This window comes from Lepidochelys kempii, chromosome 22, assembly GCF_965140285.1.
Source record: "Lepidochelys kempii isolate rLepKem1 chromosome 22, rLepKem1.hap1, whole genome shotgun sequence".
NCBI classification, from domain to species: Eukaryota; Metazoa; Chordata; order Testudines; family Cheloniidae; genus Lepidochelys; species Lepidochelys kempii.
In genome coordinates this window covers 19,493,522-19,512,644 of record NC_136401.1, presented here as the reverse complement: position 1 = coordinate 19,512,644, position 19,123 = coordinate 19,493,522, and the positions used below count along the sequence as shown (strand labels likewise).

Sequence of the window (19,123 nt, the reverse complement as noted above, 5' to 3'; positions counted from 1 at the left end):
TCCTTCTTTATTTTTCCAAACCATTTGATCAATCTTCTGTAATGTTTCTAGATATTCCTCGTTTGCAGCAGTATTATCTTGCTGCTGTGTGTTTCATTGCTAACTAAAAATCTTGCTTTTCTCCAGATGATGATGATGATGATGCAGAGACAGGACAGTTTCAGAAAGAAATAGAACTTCTGCCACCTGAACTCCAGAATTACATACAAGAGGACAACTGGAGGCTTGAACAGGAGGTGGAGGAATGGGAACAGGAGCAATCCTGCAAGATCCCTCAGATAGAGCCTTCAGCTACTTCTGAATCTCAGGATTTCACGTCTGAATCAGGACAAGGTAACACAAGATCAGTGTGTTTGCCGATCGTGTTCCATGTCTCTACAATAACTTCCCTGTAATAAATTCCACCATTATCTGAGCTTTTCATAACAATTTTGAACACCTTGGAAAAGCTACCAACTAAGCTCAATTGCTGAATTTCCATCATATCAGCAGAAAAAGCTAATGTTCTATCATGCGATGTGCTGATATCTGCATAGCTATAGACATGCCATCAAGTGTGATCATATCCTGTTTTACATTCAGCGCATGGCAATGATCTAATCTCAGTTTGATTTAATTATATTAATATTTTATGTGTTTATTGTAGAAAATTGACATGTTCACCTCTTGGGTGGGAGACCCCACCCATTACAGCAGTCTTTTATAGCATGAGTCTCGCTGAGCTTCACAAATGTGGTTGTGTATAATATTGCCATTGAAGTGCAGTCGTGCTGTTTAATGGTACACAGCAGCGTTTCATGTTTTAGGACAGGAGGTAAAGAAGAATTTGTTGAAAGTGCAGAGAGATAATTAATTAATTTGTTTCCCTTGGGATTAAATTTCAAACTCCAGAATCAAATGCGATGTAAAATTGGGGTTGTGCATCACAGTTTGCCAAATGATTAAGGTTTTCTGCCATGTGTAGTCCATAATTCTGTCCTCTGAGGCCACAAAATTGTTTTCTGAACGGCAAAATGTGTGAGATACTGACCCTTGAGCTCAGGGTCTGTTGAGCTGTGTACAAAAACTTGAGGCCCTAATCTGCCAGAGCATTTAAGCACGTGTTTAACTTTAAACACGAGCAGTGCCATTGACTTCAGTGTGACTATTTTTGTGATGAAGTGCTTCGCTTGATCGGGTATTTTAGAGTACCTCTATGCTGCAGCCGGGAGCAAACCTTCTAGCCCACGTAGACAGATTCATGCTAATGGAGCGTGAGCTAGTGTACTAAAAATTGCGCTAGCCACCCAAACTCAGACCCGGGGGTCAGGTAAACTTGAGAGACTGAGCTGCCACCCAAGCCACAACATCCGCACTGCTATTTTTAGTGTGTTAGCTTGAGCCCCACTAGCCCGAATCTGTCTCCCTGAGCTGGGAAGCTTGTTTGTAGTGTAGATACACCTTAGTAGCGTTTACATTGAATGACCTGTCATTTAAAATGTTGTCTTTTCTGGAATGTTACCCAAGAGTTGAGTTGTGTGTGAGGAAAATTGAGTTGGCTCTTCCATAACAAAGGAGGCTGCAACCAATTACAAGGTTAGAAAGTGGAGTTTCATGGGTTAACAATGGGGCAGGACATTGGTCACTGTGCCTGGTAAATACTAAGGTACAGTACCATGCAGCCATCCTATTTACCAATTTCCTCTCTTCCATTTGGATTTGTGCCTTCCTGGTGACATTATTGAATGTTAACATCTCTCTGAATTTCCAATCAGATCCATTGTCAGGCTGTGAACACAGCATACGCTCGCTGTCCTCCGAACATGCCAGGATTGCAAAGGACCAGACAGCGCAGGCCATTGCAAATACAGCTGATGCCTATGAGAAGAATGGTGTAGAGGCTGCTCTGTATGAGGTGAGAACTCTGGAACATGGGCCCTGCAGCAGCCAGCTGTTTTTGCATCTCTGTGTTAACAGACCTCTGTCTCTCACTTGCTTATAATTCTGTAGCACTGCTGCCTTTAACCCAACTCCTTTCTACTTTCCTGTTTGGTTTTAGCTTTTTGTGTGTTTCTTATTCTCTTTCTCCTCTTTCTGCTGCCACAGCCAAAGGAGGCAGAACCAACAAAGGCCCAGCTGAGAGAAACAGCCCTTACAGTTCAGTCAGAACAGCAACAAGATGCTAAAGGGACAGAGTCTGCTGCCCAGCCTAGCTCACAGGTCTCTGAAGTGGAGATCCCCAGAGTGGGGAAGATTCTGGTTAGATCTGACGCAGATGGATATAATGAGGAGGTACAGAGCCCAGTGCAGGAGCTAGTTATTTTTCTGGCATTAATCTTTGCAGTTGTGGGTTGCTTTGGGGCTTTCTGAAGATTTGTGGCGAGTAGTGGTTTTGCCATGAAACTGTGTGTCGTTCAAGTATATTTTTCCCTCTGTAGTAAGCAGAGAGGTTGGGTCCAATTGTTTAGTAATTTACTTTTTAAAACTATTTGAAAAGTTGTCAGAAAAGTGACTCTATAAAAACACACACACTCATCTTCTTACTCAATAGATCTGCTCCCACTTTTTTTAAGTCCTCTTCCTCTCCTTCCTTTCCTTCCTGTCACTCATATCTAAGGTGTTTCTAGGGCGCCTGGCTTCACAAGGTGGCTTTTGTACTTTTTTTTTTTCACCCAGTTGTCAATGGCTTTTATTCTACTTTTCACATAATCATCATAATTGTCAGCTGACAATGTCATACAGTCAATGCCATGTAACTTTTCCAATCACAGGTACTGTTATCTGATTCTGGCAATTGAAAGAGCCCTATTATGAGGCTCAGTATACCACATCAGACACCTAAAAAATTTTCACAGTCTTTTTTCTAAGACTAGACTGTAATTGCATATCAGCTACACAAATCTGTCTGCAAGAGAATTAATTTGTTCAGACAGTTAGTTTACATGGGCATTTTTAGGGTTTGGTGTGGGTTTAGCATTGTCCTTTGCGTAAACCAACATTTATGTTTTGTCTCACGGATTTTATCAATGCAATAGCTCCATCTGTTGAGCTGGATGTGACCTGATTGCATTAAATATACACTTGTGTTGTAATGGTAGTACAATGGAATGTTTTGCCTCAGGCGTTGCTCTCATGTTAAATGGTAGTTTTGCAAGGTTCTCCCCAGTCATGTTTCGTGTGCTCTGTATTTTCAAAAACAACAAGGAGTCCGGTGGCACCTTAAAGGCTAACAGATTTATTTGGGCATAAGCTTTTGTGGGTAAAAAAGCCACTTGGTTTTTTACCCACGAAAGCTTATGCGCAAATAAATCTGTTAGTCTTTAAGGTGCCACCGGACTCCTTGTTGTTTTTGTGGATACAGACTAACACGGCTACCCCCTGATACTTGACACCATGCAAGACTCTCTGTTTTCACTTACTGATGATTTTGGGGGGAAAGAGAGTGCAGGAGGAGTAGTTGGGGTGGCACAGTGAAGGGTTCAAACATCTGTAGCAGCATGGGCAGTGCATGCAAGAGATGGACTTGCACATAATGACAATAAAATTAAATTTGTAGTCAAATGGCAGCTCTGGGTTGCCCTATCTCCATTCAGATCTGGACAACTTTTCTTTAAAACTTTACCTTTTTTGTACTTTTTTTCTTTTATCACTACAGCTTTTCTTCTATTCCTCTCTGTTTTTGTGTGTGGGTTTTTTGTTGTTCTTGTGGTAGGTGATGCTTAGCCCAGCCATGCAGGGTGTGATCCTCGCTATTGCTAAAGCCCGTCAGACATTTGACCGGGATGGGTCTGAAGCAGGGCTTGTTAAGGTACCCTTTTATTTTCCTTTTTAAAAATCTCTTAACACACAAGTCTGACATCTTCAGTGAAAAATGCATGCTATTTCAACATATTACAGATGTGAGTGGGCCACTTCTCTCTCTTCCTGTGCAGTTTCTCTTCAGCTAAGATTTTTTTTTCTATTCCACCTTTCTGTTTATCCACTCCATTACTTGTTCTAAGAGGACTAAAGAGAGATTGTCAGGCTAAAACCATTACATTTTATAAGCATCCTTTCTTGTGTTACAGATAACCCCTTAGACTGCAAGAACTGAAAGATTTTCCACGTCTCATGCTTGAGCCCAAGATTGCAGTGTTTAGGTTGCACAGAATGTTTTTGTTTGAAACATGCATGCACACACACAAATGTTGGAATCTAAGGCAAATAATATAGAAATATTTCTGGTAGTCCTAGGTTTGGAAAATTTGTTGTTTCCCCCTTCCCAAGCCTGCATTTTGGACCAGAGTAGACCTAATGTTGTCCATTTAAGTGAGCAACCCCACAGTGTTTATATCTAATGAAAATGGGAGGTGTGGGTGGGCACTTTCAGAAGGTAGTGTAAGTCCACACGCTGCAAACGCTTACGCACAGTCACATTAGTCAGTGCAGCCCTTGAGTAAAGTTAAGCATATGCATTTGTCATAGTCTGTTTAAAGCAATGGATTGAGAGTTAAGAGACATGTGTTCTTGTCTCAACTCTGATCATGGCTTGCTGTGGGACCTTGGCCAAATCACTCCACTTCTCTCTCTCCCCAAGTGCAAAAATGATACTTACCATACATATCTCACAGGAGCTTGTGAAGTTTAATTATGTCTGAAAAGCACTTTGGAGCCCTTGGATGGAAGGTACTATATAAGTGCTCAATATAATTATCACCAGAAAATACAAATTAAATTTTAGTCATAACCAGACTGTATATAGTGTGTAATTAAATTTGGGCCATAAATATACACACTTACTGTAGGAATTTCTGTAAAGTATGTCCTCCTGAGCTTATGCAATGGGAAAAGGGACTAGAAAAAGGTAAATAATCCTGACCAGAGAGCAAGTCATTGCTAGTTTGGGCTAGACATTGTAGACAAACAACTAAAGTTAAATTACAAGAGGGCTTAGGAAAAATCACTCATTCTAGCAGACTACTGGCTTCTGGTAGTCATAAATCACACCAGTGGCTTTCTGCAACTGCAATTGAGAACGAACATCGGATGGGGCTTTTGGTTTACTGTCTATCATGTGTTATTGCTCAGAGTAACATTTTGCCAGCTGCATTCTTGTTCCTCTCACATTTTAACACAGGTTCCTTAAAATGAGCACTTGGACTGGGATATTCAAAAATGCCTAAGAGAGTTAGGCACCCAACTCCATTGAAAGTCAGTGGAGCCAGTGCCTACCTCCCTTGGGTTCTCTTTTTAAAGGTGATGTTTTTGTTTAAGACATAGATTGATATGATTCATCCATCTTTATATAGTGGAGATGGTATATCAGTTGGGTGGAACTGTGCTCTGACTTGGTATAGAAAATCCTTGAAGAAGCCTGGCTAGTGTGTCTTGCTCACATGCCCAGGGTCATAGTGATCACCTATTTGGGGGAAAAATTCATTTCTGACCCCAGCCAGCCTGGCAGGCACCTTTTGGGGATGTTTCGCTTTTTGTTGCGTTGTGGGGTATGGTTTGCCTGCTGGGATCACCTGAGCCTATCTCACCTACTCAGTTCCCTGCCATCAGAGGGGCCTTGTTCATTGGTGGCACCTCGGTTTCTCCTGTTCTCTGCCTGTAGCACACAACAGTGTAGTCTCTTGTAGTTTAACTGAAGTTATTGGGCTCAGCATAGGGTTATCTGGAGGATATATAATATATATCACATACAGGAGGTTACACTAGATGATCTAATGGTCCCTTCTGGGCTAGAACTGTAGGAACTGTGTGCCTAATTGAAGATACCCTAGGCAATTGCCAGCTAATGTAAGTTAGACATCTCTGCACCGAATCCTGCTAAGTTACAGGACAGTTACAGCCTTATCAACCTTCCCACTGCAGGTTTCAAATTCAGTGTGGAGCAATAATAAAGAATAGTCATTTAGCATTTGCTTGACTTTGATAGGCATTCCATGAAGAGTACTCCAGACTGTATCTGCTGGCCAAAGAGACCCCAGCTCCTCACAATGACCCCCGGCTGCAACACGTGCTCGTCTACTTCTTGCAGAACAATGCTCCCAAGCAGGTAGTGGAGCGGACCCTCCTGGAGCAGTTTGCAGATAGAAACCTCAGCTATGATGAAAGGTTTGTGCCAGGGGATCCAATATCATGACTTTCTTATTTGGGATTCCGTAGCTTCGCCATTCTCTAATGTCTCTGTCTGTTGCACTGAGCAGGTCAATTAGCATTATGCAAGTAGCACGAGCTAAGCTGAAGGAGATTGGCCCTGATGATGTGAATATGGAGGAGTATAAGGTAAGGGACTAGAACTTTTTCCTTATCCTTTTCTCTAATGCCTTAGTGCTGGAGGTGTCCCAAAGCAGTGAGCAAGATAGTGGCAGCGCACTGACTGTGCAAACAAACACAGCAACTATTCCATACCCGTTGGTAACAGTTATATAGTCAGAAGCATTAGGAGCTGTTTCCCAAGGAGTGCTGACCAGGACACAGCGGTTTCAGTTGAGCCCTATCCTTTTTTGAAAGGTACAGTGGGATCTTTAACTTGCTCCTGGAACAGTCAGTCTATATAATCAGAATGGGAGCCATGAGGCTAACCTCTTCCCCCGCACCCCCCAACAGAGCATCAGCTGTTTGTGTTTTCACACTTGTTCTAGAGGACTCATTTGGTGCTCTGTGTGGAGTTAAACACTGCCAGAGACTCATCTGTCTTGGTGAATGTGTTCTTGAGCTGTTTGGGGAGGCAAAGGGGATGTTGGGAACTTGCCCTGAGCTTGAGTGAATTCATGTCCCTGTAAGAGCACTCCGTGCCAGAGGCTAAATGAGCTAACATACCAGGTTTTGCTGGGGTTGGGGGACTTGTCCCAGACACACAGGTACATGAAAGCATGTTATTGACTAACCTGTAATATTTCCTGTTACCCTAAACAGAAATGGCATGAAGACTACAGTTTATTTCGCAAGGTGTCTGTTTACCTGCTGACAGGGTTGGAACTCTACCAGAATAGGAAGTAGGTTTAATTTAATTATATTTTGGATGAAGCTATGGGGTAACTTATACCTAAAAGTGCCTGCTTCTCTGCTAGTACCCTTGCACATGCAGCACCCCTAAGTATCGCCATTTGGGGCCCCTTGTGCTTTTCCCAAGGTACTTTATTCCTGACCTGCTGATACTCCTTGCAGTACAGGCTCAGAGCTGACCTTGAGCCAGAGTGTAACTATTGTGCTGAGTTAATAGGTGGTTTTGTGATATGGCCTCTTACACGGTTCCCAGCTTGTTTTCCATGAGCAGAACTTTACATTCTGGTCCTTGGAGAGGACTTAGTGCACTAACTGCCATTACTGCTTGGCTCTTGGGAAAGCTGGGTGAAAATGAAACTCTCATTACAATTTGATTCCTATGTAGAGACAGAGGTCCCTGGAACTTTGACCTGAAAAGCTGGGCTTTTTTCCCCCCATACTGCAACCAGTATACCATATAGACATCTGAATGGAGAAAGATAATTCCCTTTCACGGAGGATTTTGGTATTTCAGAATTTGGTTTGTACCAATTTGGAATGTAAACTCAAAGTTTTGGAATTCATAGAATATCAGGGTTGGAAGGGACCTCAGGAGGTCATCTAGTCCAGCCCCCTGCTCAAAGCAGGACCAATCCCCAATTTTTTTTTTTTGCCCCAGATCCCTAAATGGTCCCCTCAAGGATTGAACTCACAACGCTGGGTGTAGCAGGCCAATGCTCAAACCACGGAGCTATCCCAAGCTCTAGCTTTGGGAGAGCTTGATTGGCCGGCTGCTGGAGTCATGAAAACCCTGGGGTCCCTGACTCCGAGGCAGTCCAGCAGGTGGGTAAGCTGGCAGGAAATCAAGCAGGTCAGAGAGTTCTCCATCGGAGCTTGGTTGAAATTGAACAGTCTCACAAAACGTTTAGAATTAGATGAACTGGCAAGTTCTAATGAAAACGTGTTTCATCAGATTTTTTCGACCAGCTCTAAATATAACCCTGGAGTCTCGAAAAAAAAAATACTGTTCTCCAAACATCTAATAGTGCCTTTCATCTCCAAGTTCCCATTGAAACCAGGGGAAATCTAGACCAGAGTCTAAATGTTGCGGTTGAAACCAGAGTGCCAAAGTGTCCCTGAGGCATACGGAATGCAAACCTGCCTAGTATGGGGGCTGTGCTTGAGAGGTTTGATGAATGAAAAAGAGAGAAGGGAGAAAATAACACTGTTAATGAAGGTGAAGTGTTTGTCTCTGTTGGGGAGGAAGTGGGGAATCTGGCCTGGGTGGACAGCTAAACTGGAGCTTTTGGAATGTGTGACAACTGGTGTGTTGGACTACTACCACCCTTCTCCTCCTCCAAGATACCAGGAAGCACTGACCTACCTGGTGTATGCCTACCAAAGTAACACCACCCTGCTGATGAAAGGACCCAACAGAGGGGTGGATGAATCACTGATCGCTTTGTACAGAAGAAAATGCCTCTTGGTTTGTATCTTTTGAGTCTTAAATTGAAAGTGAACAATCTCAGTGGTAGACTGGTTAGCCTTAAATACTCAATCCTTCTAGTTCAGTGATTTCAGTTCACATCTGAACATTCTCTCTTCACTCCAGGTTGCCCAAAGAGACAAATGTATCATGCACCTCCTTGTAGTAGAGCTTGTCATTAAAACAGTTTTTCAGAGAGGGGGTGGATGCCAGCCATTTGCTTTTCACAAAGAGCAGTATCTACTCTTCCCTCCCTGTGGGGAGCCAGCATCACCTCCTCCTTTGTAACCAGTCAAAGTGTTTTGCTGGGCACTAGGTGATGTGGCTTTCCTTGGGAAGGAATAAGTAACAGCAGACTGAGACTTATTTTTAGTTCCTGCTTTATTTTGGCTGCTGAGGCCAGCATAATCATATCTAAGGCACCTATTATTATGGCATCTACCCCTTCCCAAGTGCCAGCACTAATATGAAAATCTAGGAAGCAGAATTCACTGAAGTGAGTTTGGATTTCAGGAAATCCATTTGGTGTTTCTGGATCTGAATCGTAGCCTCTCAAAGCCAAAATTATTTGTATACTTTAGAGCTAATTCTGGAGCAATATGTTCTCTCTGATCTAATCCTTCTAAAGCGATGGTCCCCAAACTGTAGGGTGTGCCCACATTCGGGGGAAGGGAGGGTGTGGCGGGGTCTGGGCCAGTCCCACAAGGAGTGGGGAGGGAGCGCCACCCAGCCCCACCCCCAGCTGCAGCTATTTCTGTGGCTCCGTGGCCCTAGCTGTGCCCTTGATCTCGGCTGCGGCTCCACTCCCAACCATGGCCCCGGCCCCTCTTCCAGCCGCGGCTCAAGTCGGGGGGTGACCACAAAAATGTGGGGACCACTGTTCTAAGGGTTACGTTCTCTTGGTGCACACATGCAGCTCTCATTAATCTGTGTGTGTTCCATACATACCCATCAGGTAGAAGAGGCGTGGGTCGTGTGCACCTTTCCTAGGAGCCTGTTCATGCTTTGAAGTCAGGGCTTTTTCAAATGTCTGTGACCCCTGATTCTCCCACAGAAGCTGAATGAAATGGCAGCGGCTTTGTTTGTAAGCAATACGGAGGCGGATGTGTTGGAGGGTATTAACATCCTGAATGAGCTGATCATCCCCTGTATGCACCTCATTATCAATAACGACATCTCCAAGGATGACCTGGATGCCATTGAGGTCATGAGGAACCGCTGGTGCTCTTATCTGGGACAAGAAGACATGGATGGTAGGGAATTGCTGACTTGCTTGCTTCCCTTAAAATCCTATGTTCTGAGTGGTCAGGATGTTCCATAGGTCTAAACTAGAAAGGGGCTTTATTGCCTATTTAAAATCCTTCCTAGCATTCTTAGGATTTGCCATATATATGTAGCGTATCTAGGCATTTGTGACTGGACTTATGCCCGAAAACGTGCTCATATTTAGAGTGAAATGTGTTAATGGGACAATTTGATTGTTGTTTGTCCTACAGCTACAGAAAATAGATCCCTGGCCATTGAAATATAAGAAGTGAATGATTTTAAAATATGTGAAATAGGTACCTTGGTCTCATCTGTCCTTTGTGATCAGCACTTTAACCTGCATTTCAGCCAGTGTGATTTCACTGATACACTAACATTAGCAGATTTTGTTGCTTTCTATATGAATGCTCACCTGTAAGATGAGAGAGAAAAGATTCTAAACTGACTGGGTGCATTTGTGCTTCTAATCATGTAGTTGGTATGTGATGCAGTCTGACTTCATGCTAGAAATGAGACACACTGACAGGAACTTTTTCTAGCTGTGTACAGCTTCATAACTACAAATGCATGTACAGTATCCAACAGGTTTGAGGAAGGGATGGGGGAAGCTGTGTCAAGCTTTGAAGAGGCTTTGCAACGAATTGCCCATTAGATCCAGAGTGTAGTGAGGAGATGCTGGTCATTCTGGGTCTGAATTTCAGTTTGGGATAACTGCGTTTGTTCTGCATTTCCTTTCATGTGCTGAAGTTAAACTGCCATGACTCCTCTTAGGCTGGGTAAGAGAACAGCGTTGAGACTCTTAACACTGCTCATTTTAACCAGCAGAGGGTAAACTTGCTACAGGAAAGTGAGGTAAAAATATGGAGGATTGTTCTCAAAATGCTGCTGCAAAGTAGAAAGCTGGAGAAATTTGCTAACAGTTTGACTTCCCCAAATTTGGCTTTCTTATTAACTCCTCCATGTAATGGAATCCCAAACAGTGAAACTTGAGATTTGAAAGGAGCAGAACTCAGCCGTTTCCATCTCTCTTTGTGTTGCATGGGCCAAGTCTGTTGTCCCCAGCCTGTTCATGTTGCATGTAAAATTGCTTGTAGATTAGGTTAAGTCAGTTGATTTTTAATCTGTCAGAAGAAGAAAAGGGTGTTGTGGTAATGATTTTAAGCACATTCATCTGGAAAGTCTTGAACTCCTCAAATTAATTACCGACTAGAGAGCTGGCCTGCCAAGTGCTGAAATAGGCATGGAGTTTCTGCTAACACCTGATGTGACAGGAAGAGTCCTCCCACAGGAGAAATGTTTCCATTCCCCCATTGACTGGACAGTGAGGTCAGAATTTTTTGTACAGTAATTGGCAGTTCCGGTTAATTTTTGCAGCATCATCAATTAGAGGACTGTGCCCTGTTCTGCTTGTTCTTCTGTTGGGGCTACATTCCCATCACTCTCAGGGAAGAGGGTGTCTGCTTTTGGTTTTGCATTGTTGGATGGTTACAAATTTGACTCGTTGTCTGTTGTTGGAGTTTGCTGGGTCAGCACTGGGAGGGTAGTCATTCATGAAGGACTGAATAATGCCTGGCCTATACTAGATATAGTGCATAAATCTGAGATTGCAAGGTTAGAGAATTAGGTTTGGGACGACCATGTAAAGTGGCCTGGATTGAGGAAAGCCTGGCACTGGTAACACACTCCAATTGTATTCCTACTAACTTCACATCACTGGTTTGCCAAGCAGCTAGGTTGTGATATAGTGTACGTGTGTGTGGGGAGGTCAGGGGGAGGGAGGGGAGGAGTTTGGTGTGTCACCACCCCTCCACCATCAACCATACAATATTGGTTACTGGTAGAGACAAGATACAGGATTTAAATAGACCAGAGGTCTGGTCTAGGATGACACGATCTCTTCTCCGTAAAACAATACTCATCTCTGTATGCTCGAGGTGAGCAGTTTTTTGGCTATGGTAGATAATTGTCTAAAAAGCAAGCAACTGTTTTTCCTTACAACGCTAAAACCTGCTGCGATTGGCCTTTTTTTGTAACTGCCTGTTCCAGTGCATTTGACTCTTTCATCCTCCTCCACAGCCAACCTGCAAATGAAGCTGGGCGAACTGCTCCCCAGGCTCCTGGACTGCTCTGCAGAGGTCATCATTCTAAAAGAACCCCCGAAGATCCGGCCCAACTCCCCCTATGACCTCTGCAGCCGCTTCGCAGCCGTGATGGAGTCCATTCATGGGGCCGCACCTGTGACTGTCAAATAAACTTCCAACTTTCCAGCCCTAGATGCGGTACATAGGAACCCATCTATCGGTGTAGTATCCTGCTGTCGGACAGCATTTGAATGGGAGAGGGAGGAGAATAGGTAGATAAAGACGATTCATATCCAGATGTAAACCATGCTCTTGGTGTCGATACAAAGGAATGAAAAATGGTATTGAACTTTTAAGATACAATTGTCAATGACAATGCGAAGGGCAGGAACCACTAGCACAATATATGGCTGGCAGTAACAGCTGTTTCTCATCTCCACAACAATAAAAAATGCATTGTCTCTCTATTTCTTGCTACTTTCAAAAAATGTCCCTCAGATACTTGGGACAGTGACAACAGCTGCACAAGAGAATGGTTTATTGACAAATCAGTGACACTTATTACCTTGGTTCCAGCAAACACATCCACACCTTTCTAAATTCTTAGCTGAAAGAGCTTATAAATCCAGATCTTGGCAAAGTACTGCTGGCAGGAGTCTGAGTCGGGAGACTGAGAGACAGCGAGGATTGATGGAACGCTGTGTGTAAGACAGGCAGGCAGTCATGCGTGCAGCTGCATATATTAGCTGAGTGAAGTCAAACAGGAAGTTAAGTTGTCTCTTGTCTTTTTAACTGCCAAACAAATATGCAGGGCTCTTCTTGTGAGACAGACAAAAGCAAATAATGACAGCGTCCTATGATGGAACCTAATTTTAAAGATTGACTTGTATACAATATCACTGTGCTAATGATCAGTAACTGGTTAAAGAAAACAAAATCCCTAAAGGGAATTCCCTTCTCGGATCTGAAAATATTTCCTCCTCCACTAAGGTTATTGATGAGAAAATTGAGCATTGGACACTTAAGGTTAGAGTAAAAGCGTGTATATTTGTATTTTTTTGTAAAAATGTACTGGGGAGTGAGGGGGAGAACCACAGTTGGACACTTTTTAAGGGCAGTCTGTGTTTTATTTGAATAGACAAAATTGTTTAAACCAAAATGTTCTGAATAAATGGGGAAGAGAATTCCTATTTGATAGGACTGCAGGTTTTATAAATGTGCAATAAAAACATTTGTTTTATTTTAGAGTGAAATAGCTCCCTCTCTGTTTTATTTTCCTTTGCTGTCAAGTTTTAAAACACTTCTGTGTCTTGGAATGAACAGAAGAAATGCGAACATTGGCCCACAAGATCATTTTAAACTTTCTTAAATTACAAAGATCGGAACTTCAAGAAAGCTTTGAGGCTGACCTACCAAACCTGTGCTAGTTCCTTGATGAAAAAAGAATGACACCTAGTGGCAGAGAGATGTGTGTGTGTACAGTTTCTATTGTTAGCCAAAGGTGGTACTGTTGTTTCAACCCATCATTGATCAACATTTAACAAATCGATCATTAAAGAGTTGGCAACACTGTAGTTTGTAATCGCATATTAACATGCTGTAAATTGTAGTGTAGGTAAAGAAAAAAAATATGATACAAGTCATATTCTATCCTAGGGTTAAAAATAGCTAGCAACAAACCTAGAGTTTAAAAACAACTAGCATAAACATTTGTTGTTTGTCTGCACTACAGTTTTCAATCTTGTTTAATGTGTTAAAAAAGATAAGTTACAGTGTAGCTGAATCTTTAGTGGATCAGAGAATCTTGCGTTCTCTTAAATGTAAGTTAAATAAGGGTGGAGCTAGCTGTAGTTTTTGAGTAGCTTTGAACTGTAGCTTTGAGTTTTTCCCCTGACTTGTTTTGTGTCCAGGTTTTTTTTTTTTACTTCAAGATAAATAGTCTAAGTGTAGTTGCACATTCCCTTTTGCTCTGGATTAGCTTTTCAATAGGAGACAGATTTCTTGAGTCCTTCCTGGTGGTTGTACTCTTTGTCCTGACCTACATCAGCCCATCTGGCAAGAATTGAGGTCTAGACAAATGGAGCCATTAGTAGAGAAGTTTTTTGTATCTTACTTCTGGGTGAAGTTCACCCACCTTGAATACTGCGTCACCTAAGGCTCTTTCACCCGCCTGTCCTCCACTGTACATAATTCAGAGACTTTGGCACACAGGTTGCTTATTGATGCTAACTGGTTTCTTTTGAAGTCTCCTTGTTAGGACAGGCCACCCAAGAGAAATTCCTTTAGAGAGCCCCACTTTGAACCCCTTTCTATTTCAAGTCATTCTGCAGGAGGCTCTCTCTATGCACAATGCCTTCAGGAAACAGCCATTTCTAACACACCACAGTGAGTAATTCAGTTGGATTAAATTAGCAAAGAGGAGGGAGAAGCACTGTAAGCTTCTGCAGCCAAACAGTTTGTTCATTTGGGACTGAGATGTTTGAGTTTCATATTCAGTGGCTCACATAAATCTGCATTATAGCAGAACCATTACCCTTTTTATAGTTAAGCTTCTGTTAGCATTTCCCTAGCAAAGCACAGATTTATTCCAACAGTTCAAAACACAGCTGTAAAAATTAAAATAAAATACTTCCCAGATGGGGGACTCGATGGGAAAATTGAAGATAGACATTTATAGGGCTGGGTTAAGAGTGCAAAATAGTAATAATTAGTGGAGTTCTGTTTGAATGCAAACAGGTGAGGATTAGTTGTCAATGACAGGATGACTCACTTTGCCTGTTTCACCCTCACCTGGTTATTTAACTTTGGAGTTGGGGTTCACCCTCTTTTTCCCCAGTTAACATAGAATCAAAACTGAAAACACTCTTAAAGAAACCACCCTACCACTGTACAGAGATAGTCACATGCCGTTACCTTTTTAAGGGGTGATGTGGAGCCAAGGGCCTTTGATATTTCAACTTTATGGCCTTATTTGTGTTTCATATTGTCTTAAATGGCTTGCTTTTGCAAGGTGGGATGGTGGTGATTCTCTTGTTTCTTGGCTACTCTCTGTTATCATCTAGTACTAAAACATTCAGGAGACCTCCGTTTTTGGTAGTTTCAAGTTTGGCTTGTTGGGGAAAGGGCATGGGGTTCTGAGACATCCTTAACTCTTTGTCTTCCCTGTCCCCAAAGTGCCTATCTCTTTTGCCATATAGGTAATTTCTCATCAAGTCTTTACTCCATGACCCTGGTAACAATATTTGCTGTTCACCACCCTTCTAGACTCCCTCATATCCACTGTGCTATGTTGAGAGTTTAGTAGAAGGTGTGTAATTTTAAAGACCTCTCTGTGTAAGAACCATACCAGTCGTACCCCCCCCCCCAGTCCTAATATGCACAGAGTGCTGCTGTTCGTACAGTCATGGGTATATTTCCCTGTCCCATTAAACTACTACCGAAAATAAAAGAACAACAGACCTCCAACCCCACACACTGCAAAAAACAAATATTAGGAAATTAAAGAACTTGTTTACTGTAACCTAATCTGCTTGAAGAGCCCAATCCAGTGCCCAGTGAATCACACGGAAATCCTTCCATTGACACTGGATCAGGCCTTAAACACATAACAAACACATAAAGGGAGCCCACTGAAGCTAAAAAATCTGGGCTGTCACCACAATTCTCTTCTCTCCCCCCTCACTCCCTATGTTGATTTCTCAAGGGTGCGGATGACAGTAACAGCCAACACCTGAGAGTCTCTTTTGCCTTTGGCGGTTTGTCAGGCCTCTGGAAAGCAGCGAACAGTTTGTATAAATCTTTGAAAAGCACATTCCACCAGCCAAGAATGTTGCCCTCCTGGCCCCTGCGTTTTGCATCTCTTGATCCTTGTTACAGAAAGAGGACTCTTGGCTACTGCTCTGTACAGTTCCTAAACTGTCTGTCATCGACTAATTTCCACACCAGCCAGCGGTGTTGCCACAAATACAGGATTTTGACTTGGTGTGGGGCAACAGGAGGGAAAGGGGGAGGCGAAGTCAGCAGCAGCAGCACCAATAATTTTTTCATGCGAATTTAGCGGACAATGGGGAGCAGCAGAGTTGGCTGAAGGAGAATGTTGTTCCGAATTTTCGGTGGGTTCCTTTCAGTTCTGTTTAACGTGAGTTTTAAGGTTCTAATCTGTACACACTTGAGACCTGATCCAAACCTATCTGAGCAAATGGGGAGACCTTCTGTTGACTTGGATCAGGCTGTGAGACCACATCCTGAGTGAGACATGCAAGCGAAGTTCCCATTCATGAAAGAAATATGTGCATCATTTCAAGTAGTGATTGGGAGATTTGAAAGGCCGAGGGAGCTCGGGCTCCCTAAAGGTCATTTTTTGGCCTGTCTGCTAAGTTTCTAAAATGTCCTGGGTTCAGCCAAGCTAGGAAAATCTCTGCCCATAACCTTGCTCTCTGCATATTGGTATCCCTGCTGGAACGAAGAGCAAATTGCAAAACCAAACTTTTTAAACCAAAAGTGAACTTCTTTGATGCTCAAAAGAATTCTGGTTTTGGATGGGGGCTTCCTTGCTTCAATCTCATTGTCACAGACATTGTAAGCAAAGGTTTTAAAAATAACCAAACAGAGTTGTTAAATAGTACTGTAGCATCAGATTTACTCCTGATCAGGCTAAAATGAATATTTAACAGGTTTCTTATGTGTAACTCTTAGTAGTAGTAATAGTAAGTGCATACAAGCTTTTTTTTTTTTTCTTTTTTTTTTTTTTTTGGGTAGCCAAGTTAAAATTTAGGAGATCCTTAGAGGAACAGTTACATTCTAATTGTTATACACAAGTGATCTAAAAAAAGAATTAAATTGGATAGCATTCTAACTGTGGGCCTGATATTTTTATGATTTCACTGACTAGTAGATATATGGGTGAGATACTGCCACTGATTTTGCACCTTTCATAGATGTAGAAAATGCATTTTTTGTATAAACTGGCTTTCTATCAGAAAATTTCGCTAGATGAACAAAAATAGTACAGTGTTGCTTTTCATAGATAAAATCCTGCATCCCCATCTTCTCCTCTTATGCTGTTCAAGATGCAGTTACTTTTTGAGAGCACAGAAACGTGTTGCCATCAAATTGAATAATTGATGTGGTGGAATTCATCCCTGTGTATAGACAGATAGATATTTCCTCACCCACCTTGTCTCCCTACAATGGACAGTTAAGGAGCGATAACCTTCAGAATTGTGTACAGATGTTACTTTCCTATCAGAAATTTCCAAAGATGCTCAAATAGTATAATCAATAACATGCTGCATTGCTAGAAATATGAAGTGCTGTTTAGTTTTCTGTGTTCACCTCTTTGATTTTATAGTGCTAGGTTCAGTTTGCAGGTGTCTCAGAAAAAGCTGTTGCTCTTTAAAACTTACAAACACACAGAAAGACAAAACAAATAGCAAGACTCAATAATTTCTTATGGACAAAAAAGGAGCTAAGCATCCTGTAAATCATTATGGGAACTGTCTCAAAACCTGAAAAGCTAGGGAGCAGTACAGAACTCTGTGCTGGAAGTCTTAGATTACCAGGTCAGCGTTTTTGGGGTGTGAATGTTGGCCGCAGTGTTGCATTGCTAATGGAGCTTGCACCTGTGTTGGTCCGCGGTAAGCTGCTAAAGGCATTGTTGGCGTTTCTGTCCCTTTCAAACAGGCTGAGCAGACGATGAGCAGCCCGCCTACTACAAGGAAAAATCCAGCAAACCAGCCCAGGAACATTGCTTCCCCGAATTCCCATCTAGGTACAATTTCTGGGACTGTTTCATCCCAGAATTCATTTACGGTGTTATAGGCGACCCAGGAAACTGGAATGAGGGTCATAATTCCTGAGATGCCAAAAATCACTCCTCCGCAAAGCGCCAGTTGTTTCTTTAGAGCTGTTTTTGCTTCCCAGGCCTTGCAACAGTCCAGCCCACAACTGGAGATCAAGAATCCAAGAAGTCCCAATCCATTAGAGAGGAACATCAAAATTCTGGACACCCTGAGGTCCAATGGCAGAGCCAAGAAAGACTCATAGCTTTTACATTCCATAATACCTTCCTCTTGCGTTACGCAGACTTGCCAAAGCCCCATGGTCCAGATCTCCATTTCATTCAAGTCCAGGTTGCGATTCTTCCAGAGTGGCACAAAAGTCACAACACAGGATGAGACCCACCCAAAGAATGAGAGAAATATTCCTCCCAGGTGAACCTTCATGTTACAGCTCCAAGCCATGCTGATGCTGTGTGTGTGAGCTGTGTGCCGGTCAAGATGAATTTGGGTGTTTGAGCAGAAGCTTTTGGTATTAACTCTTTTGAAGCTATGCTTCAGAGTTGGTTTCCATGAATATGCTCTTTCAGTTGACGGGCTGTTGACTGAGAGCTATTATTTGTTTCTAGCTTTCAGAGGAGTAGCGTGGGGGAAATTCAAGCTTATACCACTAATTCCTGGGTGTGACCACAATTATTTTCATGTTTTGTTGGTTTTACTGGATTAAAAAAAAAAAATTCTGGCAGGAGTGCCTTCCAGCAATCCAGCCAATTCAGTGCTGTGCAATAGGGCATCAAATGATCAACCACCACCACAATACGTAAGCATACATGAAAACAGCCGCTGTGGGACCCTGCAACTACTGCAGTGTGGGTCCCAACCAAAACGCACTAACATAGCCCAGCCCAGCTCAGCACTTTGAGGCAGATTCAGCTGCTGCCAACAGGCTGGGAGGGTCTCCTGTTAATTGCCGCTGAGATTCCAACATGCAAGTGGGTGTCCACAGTGCTACTGAGAGATGGACGTTGCAGTACTTGGATCAAGTCTGGTCTTGTGCCTTGTCGTCAAGCATCTCCAATCATTTAGTGCTCCTCACTTGGTGGTCATCTGGCATGGCTGGCCAGGCTTTTTAAGGTTAAAGCCAGTGCTATAAGCAGTACTTAAAAGGCCCTCTGTTGATTTTTGTACCCGGACTACTATCTAGCTGATCCTGCCATGAATCAGCTCCAGAAGCCAGGTCTGAGGGCAGGTGGTGTGAGCCACCCAAGTGCATTTTACCATTGAGGAAAAGGAGGAGAGAGGGAAACAGAGTAAAGAAAGAAGCGGGACAGAGAACTGGGAGAGCAGGTGTGGGAAGGGGAAGAGGGAGAAGAGGAGGCAGAGGAATTAGGGGGTCTGTGCTAGTGGAGAGCAGGACGGCAAGGCAGAAAGGAAGAATGGAACTGGTGCAGTTAGATTGTTCTCAGGCAACACATCTGAGAGAAGTTGTCCCTAAAAAAAGGTTTGGTGGGGAGAGGAGGGTCTGGCTCTCTGTGCAGGCTGTGTCAGTGCGCTAAAGTCAA

General features: G+C 42.9%; 2 protein-coding genes across 7 annotated transcripts in view; one reads left to right on the top strand and one right to left on the bottom strand.

Moving 5' to 3' along the window:
- Positions 1 to 13,037, top strand: part of USP28 (ubiquitin specific peptidase 28) — a 42,162-nt gene extending 29,125 nt beyond the window's left edge. For 3 of the 6 annotated variants that reach the window (XM_073320520.2, XM_073320519.2, XM_073320523.2), the window contains 10 exons: positions 127 to 333; positions 1,755 to 1,894; positions 2,086 to 2,271; positions 3,692 to 3,787; positions 5,900 to 6,078; positions 6,171 to 6,249; positions 6,883 to 6,962; positions 8,314 to 8,437; positions 9,492 to 9,690; positions 11,780 to 13,037. In XM_073320520.2, coding sequence (XP_073176621.1) covers positions 127 to 333; positions 1,755 to 1,894; positions 2,086 to 2,271; positions 3,692 to 3,787; positions 5,900 to 6,078; positions 6,171 to 6,249; positions 6,883 to 6,962; positions 8,314 to 8,437; positions 9,492 to 9,690; positions 11,780 to 11,955 — 1,466 coding nt within the window. In that variant the 3' untranslated portion in view covers positions 11,956 to 13,037. The remainder of the gene's footprint in view (positions 1 to 126; positions 334 to 1,754; positions 1,895 to 2,085; positions 2,272 to 3,691; positions 3,788 to 5,899; positions 6,079 to 6,170; positions 6,250 to 6,882; positions 6,963 to 8,313; positions 8,438 to 9,491; positions 9,691 to 11,779) is intronic. The other 3 variants (XM_073320525.2, XM_073320522.2, XM_073320521.2) reach the window with 2 other exon arrangements.
- A 4,296-nt stretch (positions 13,038 to 17,333) lies between these two features.
- Positions 17,334 to 18,026, bottom strand: CLDN25 (claudin 25). Its single transcript, XM_073320872.2, has one exon. It carries the CDS (start codon positions 18,024 to 18,026, stop codon positions 17,334 to 17,336), a length of 693 nt encoding a protein of 230 aa, XP_073176973.2.
- Between the last annotated feature and the right edge of the window lie 1,097 nt (positions 18,027 to 19,123).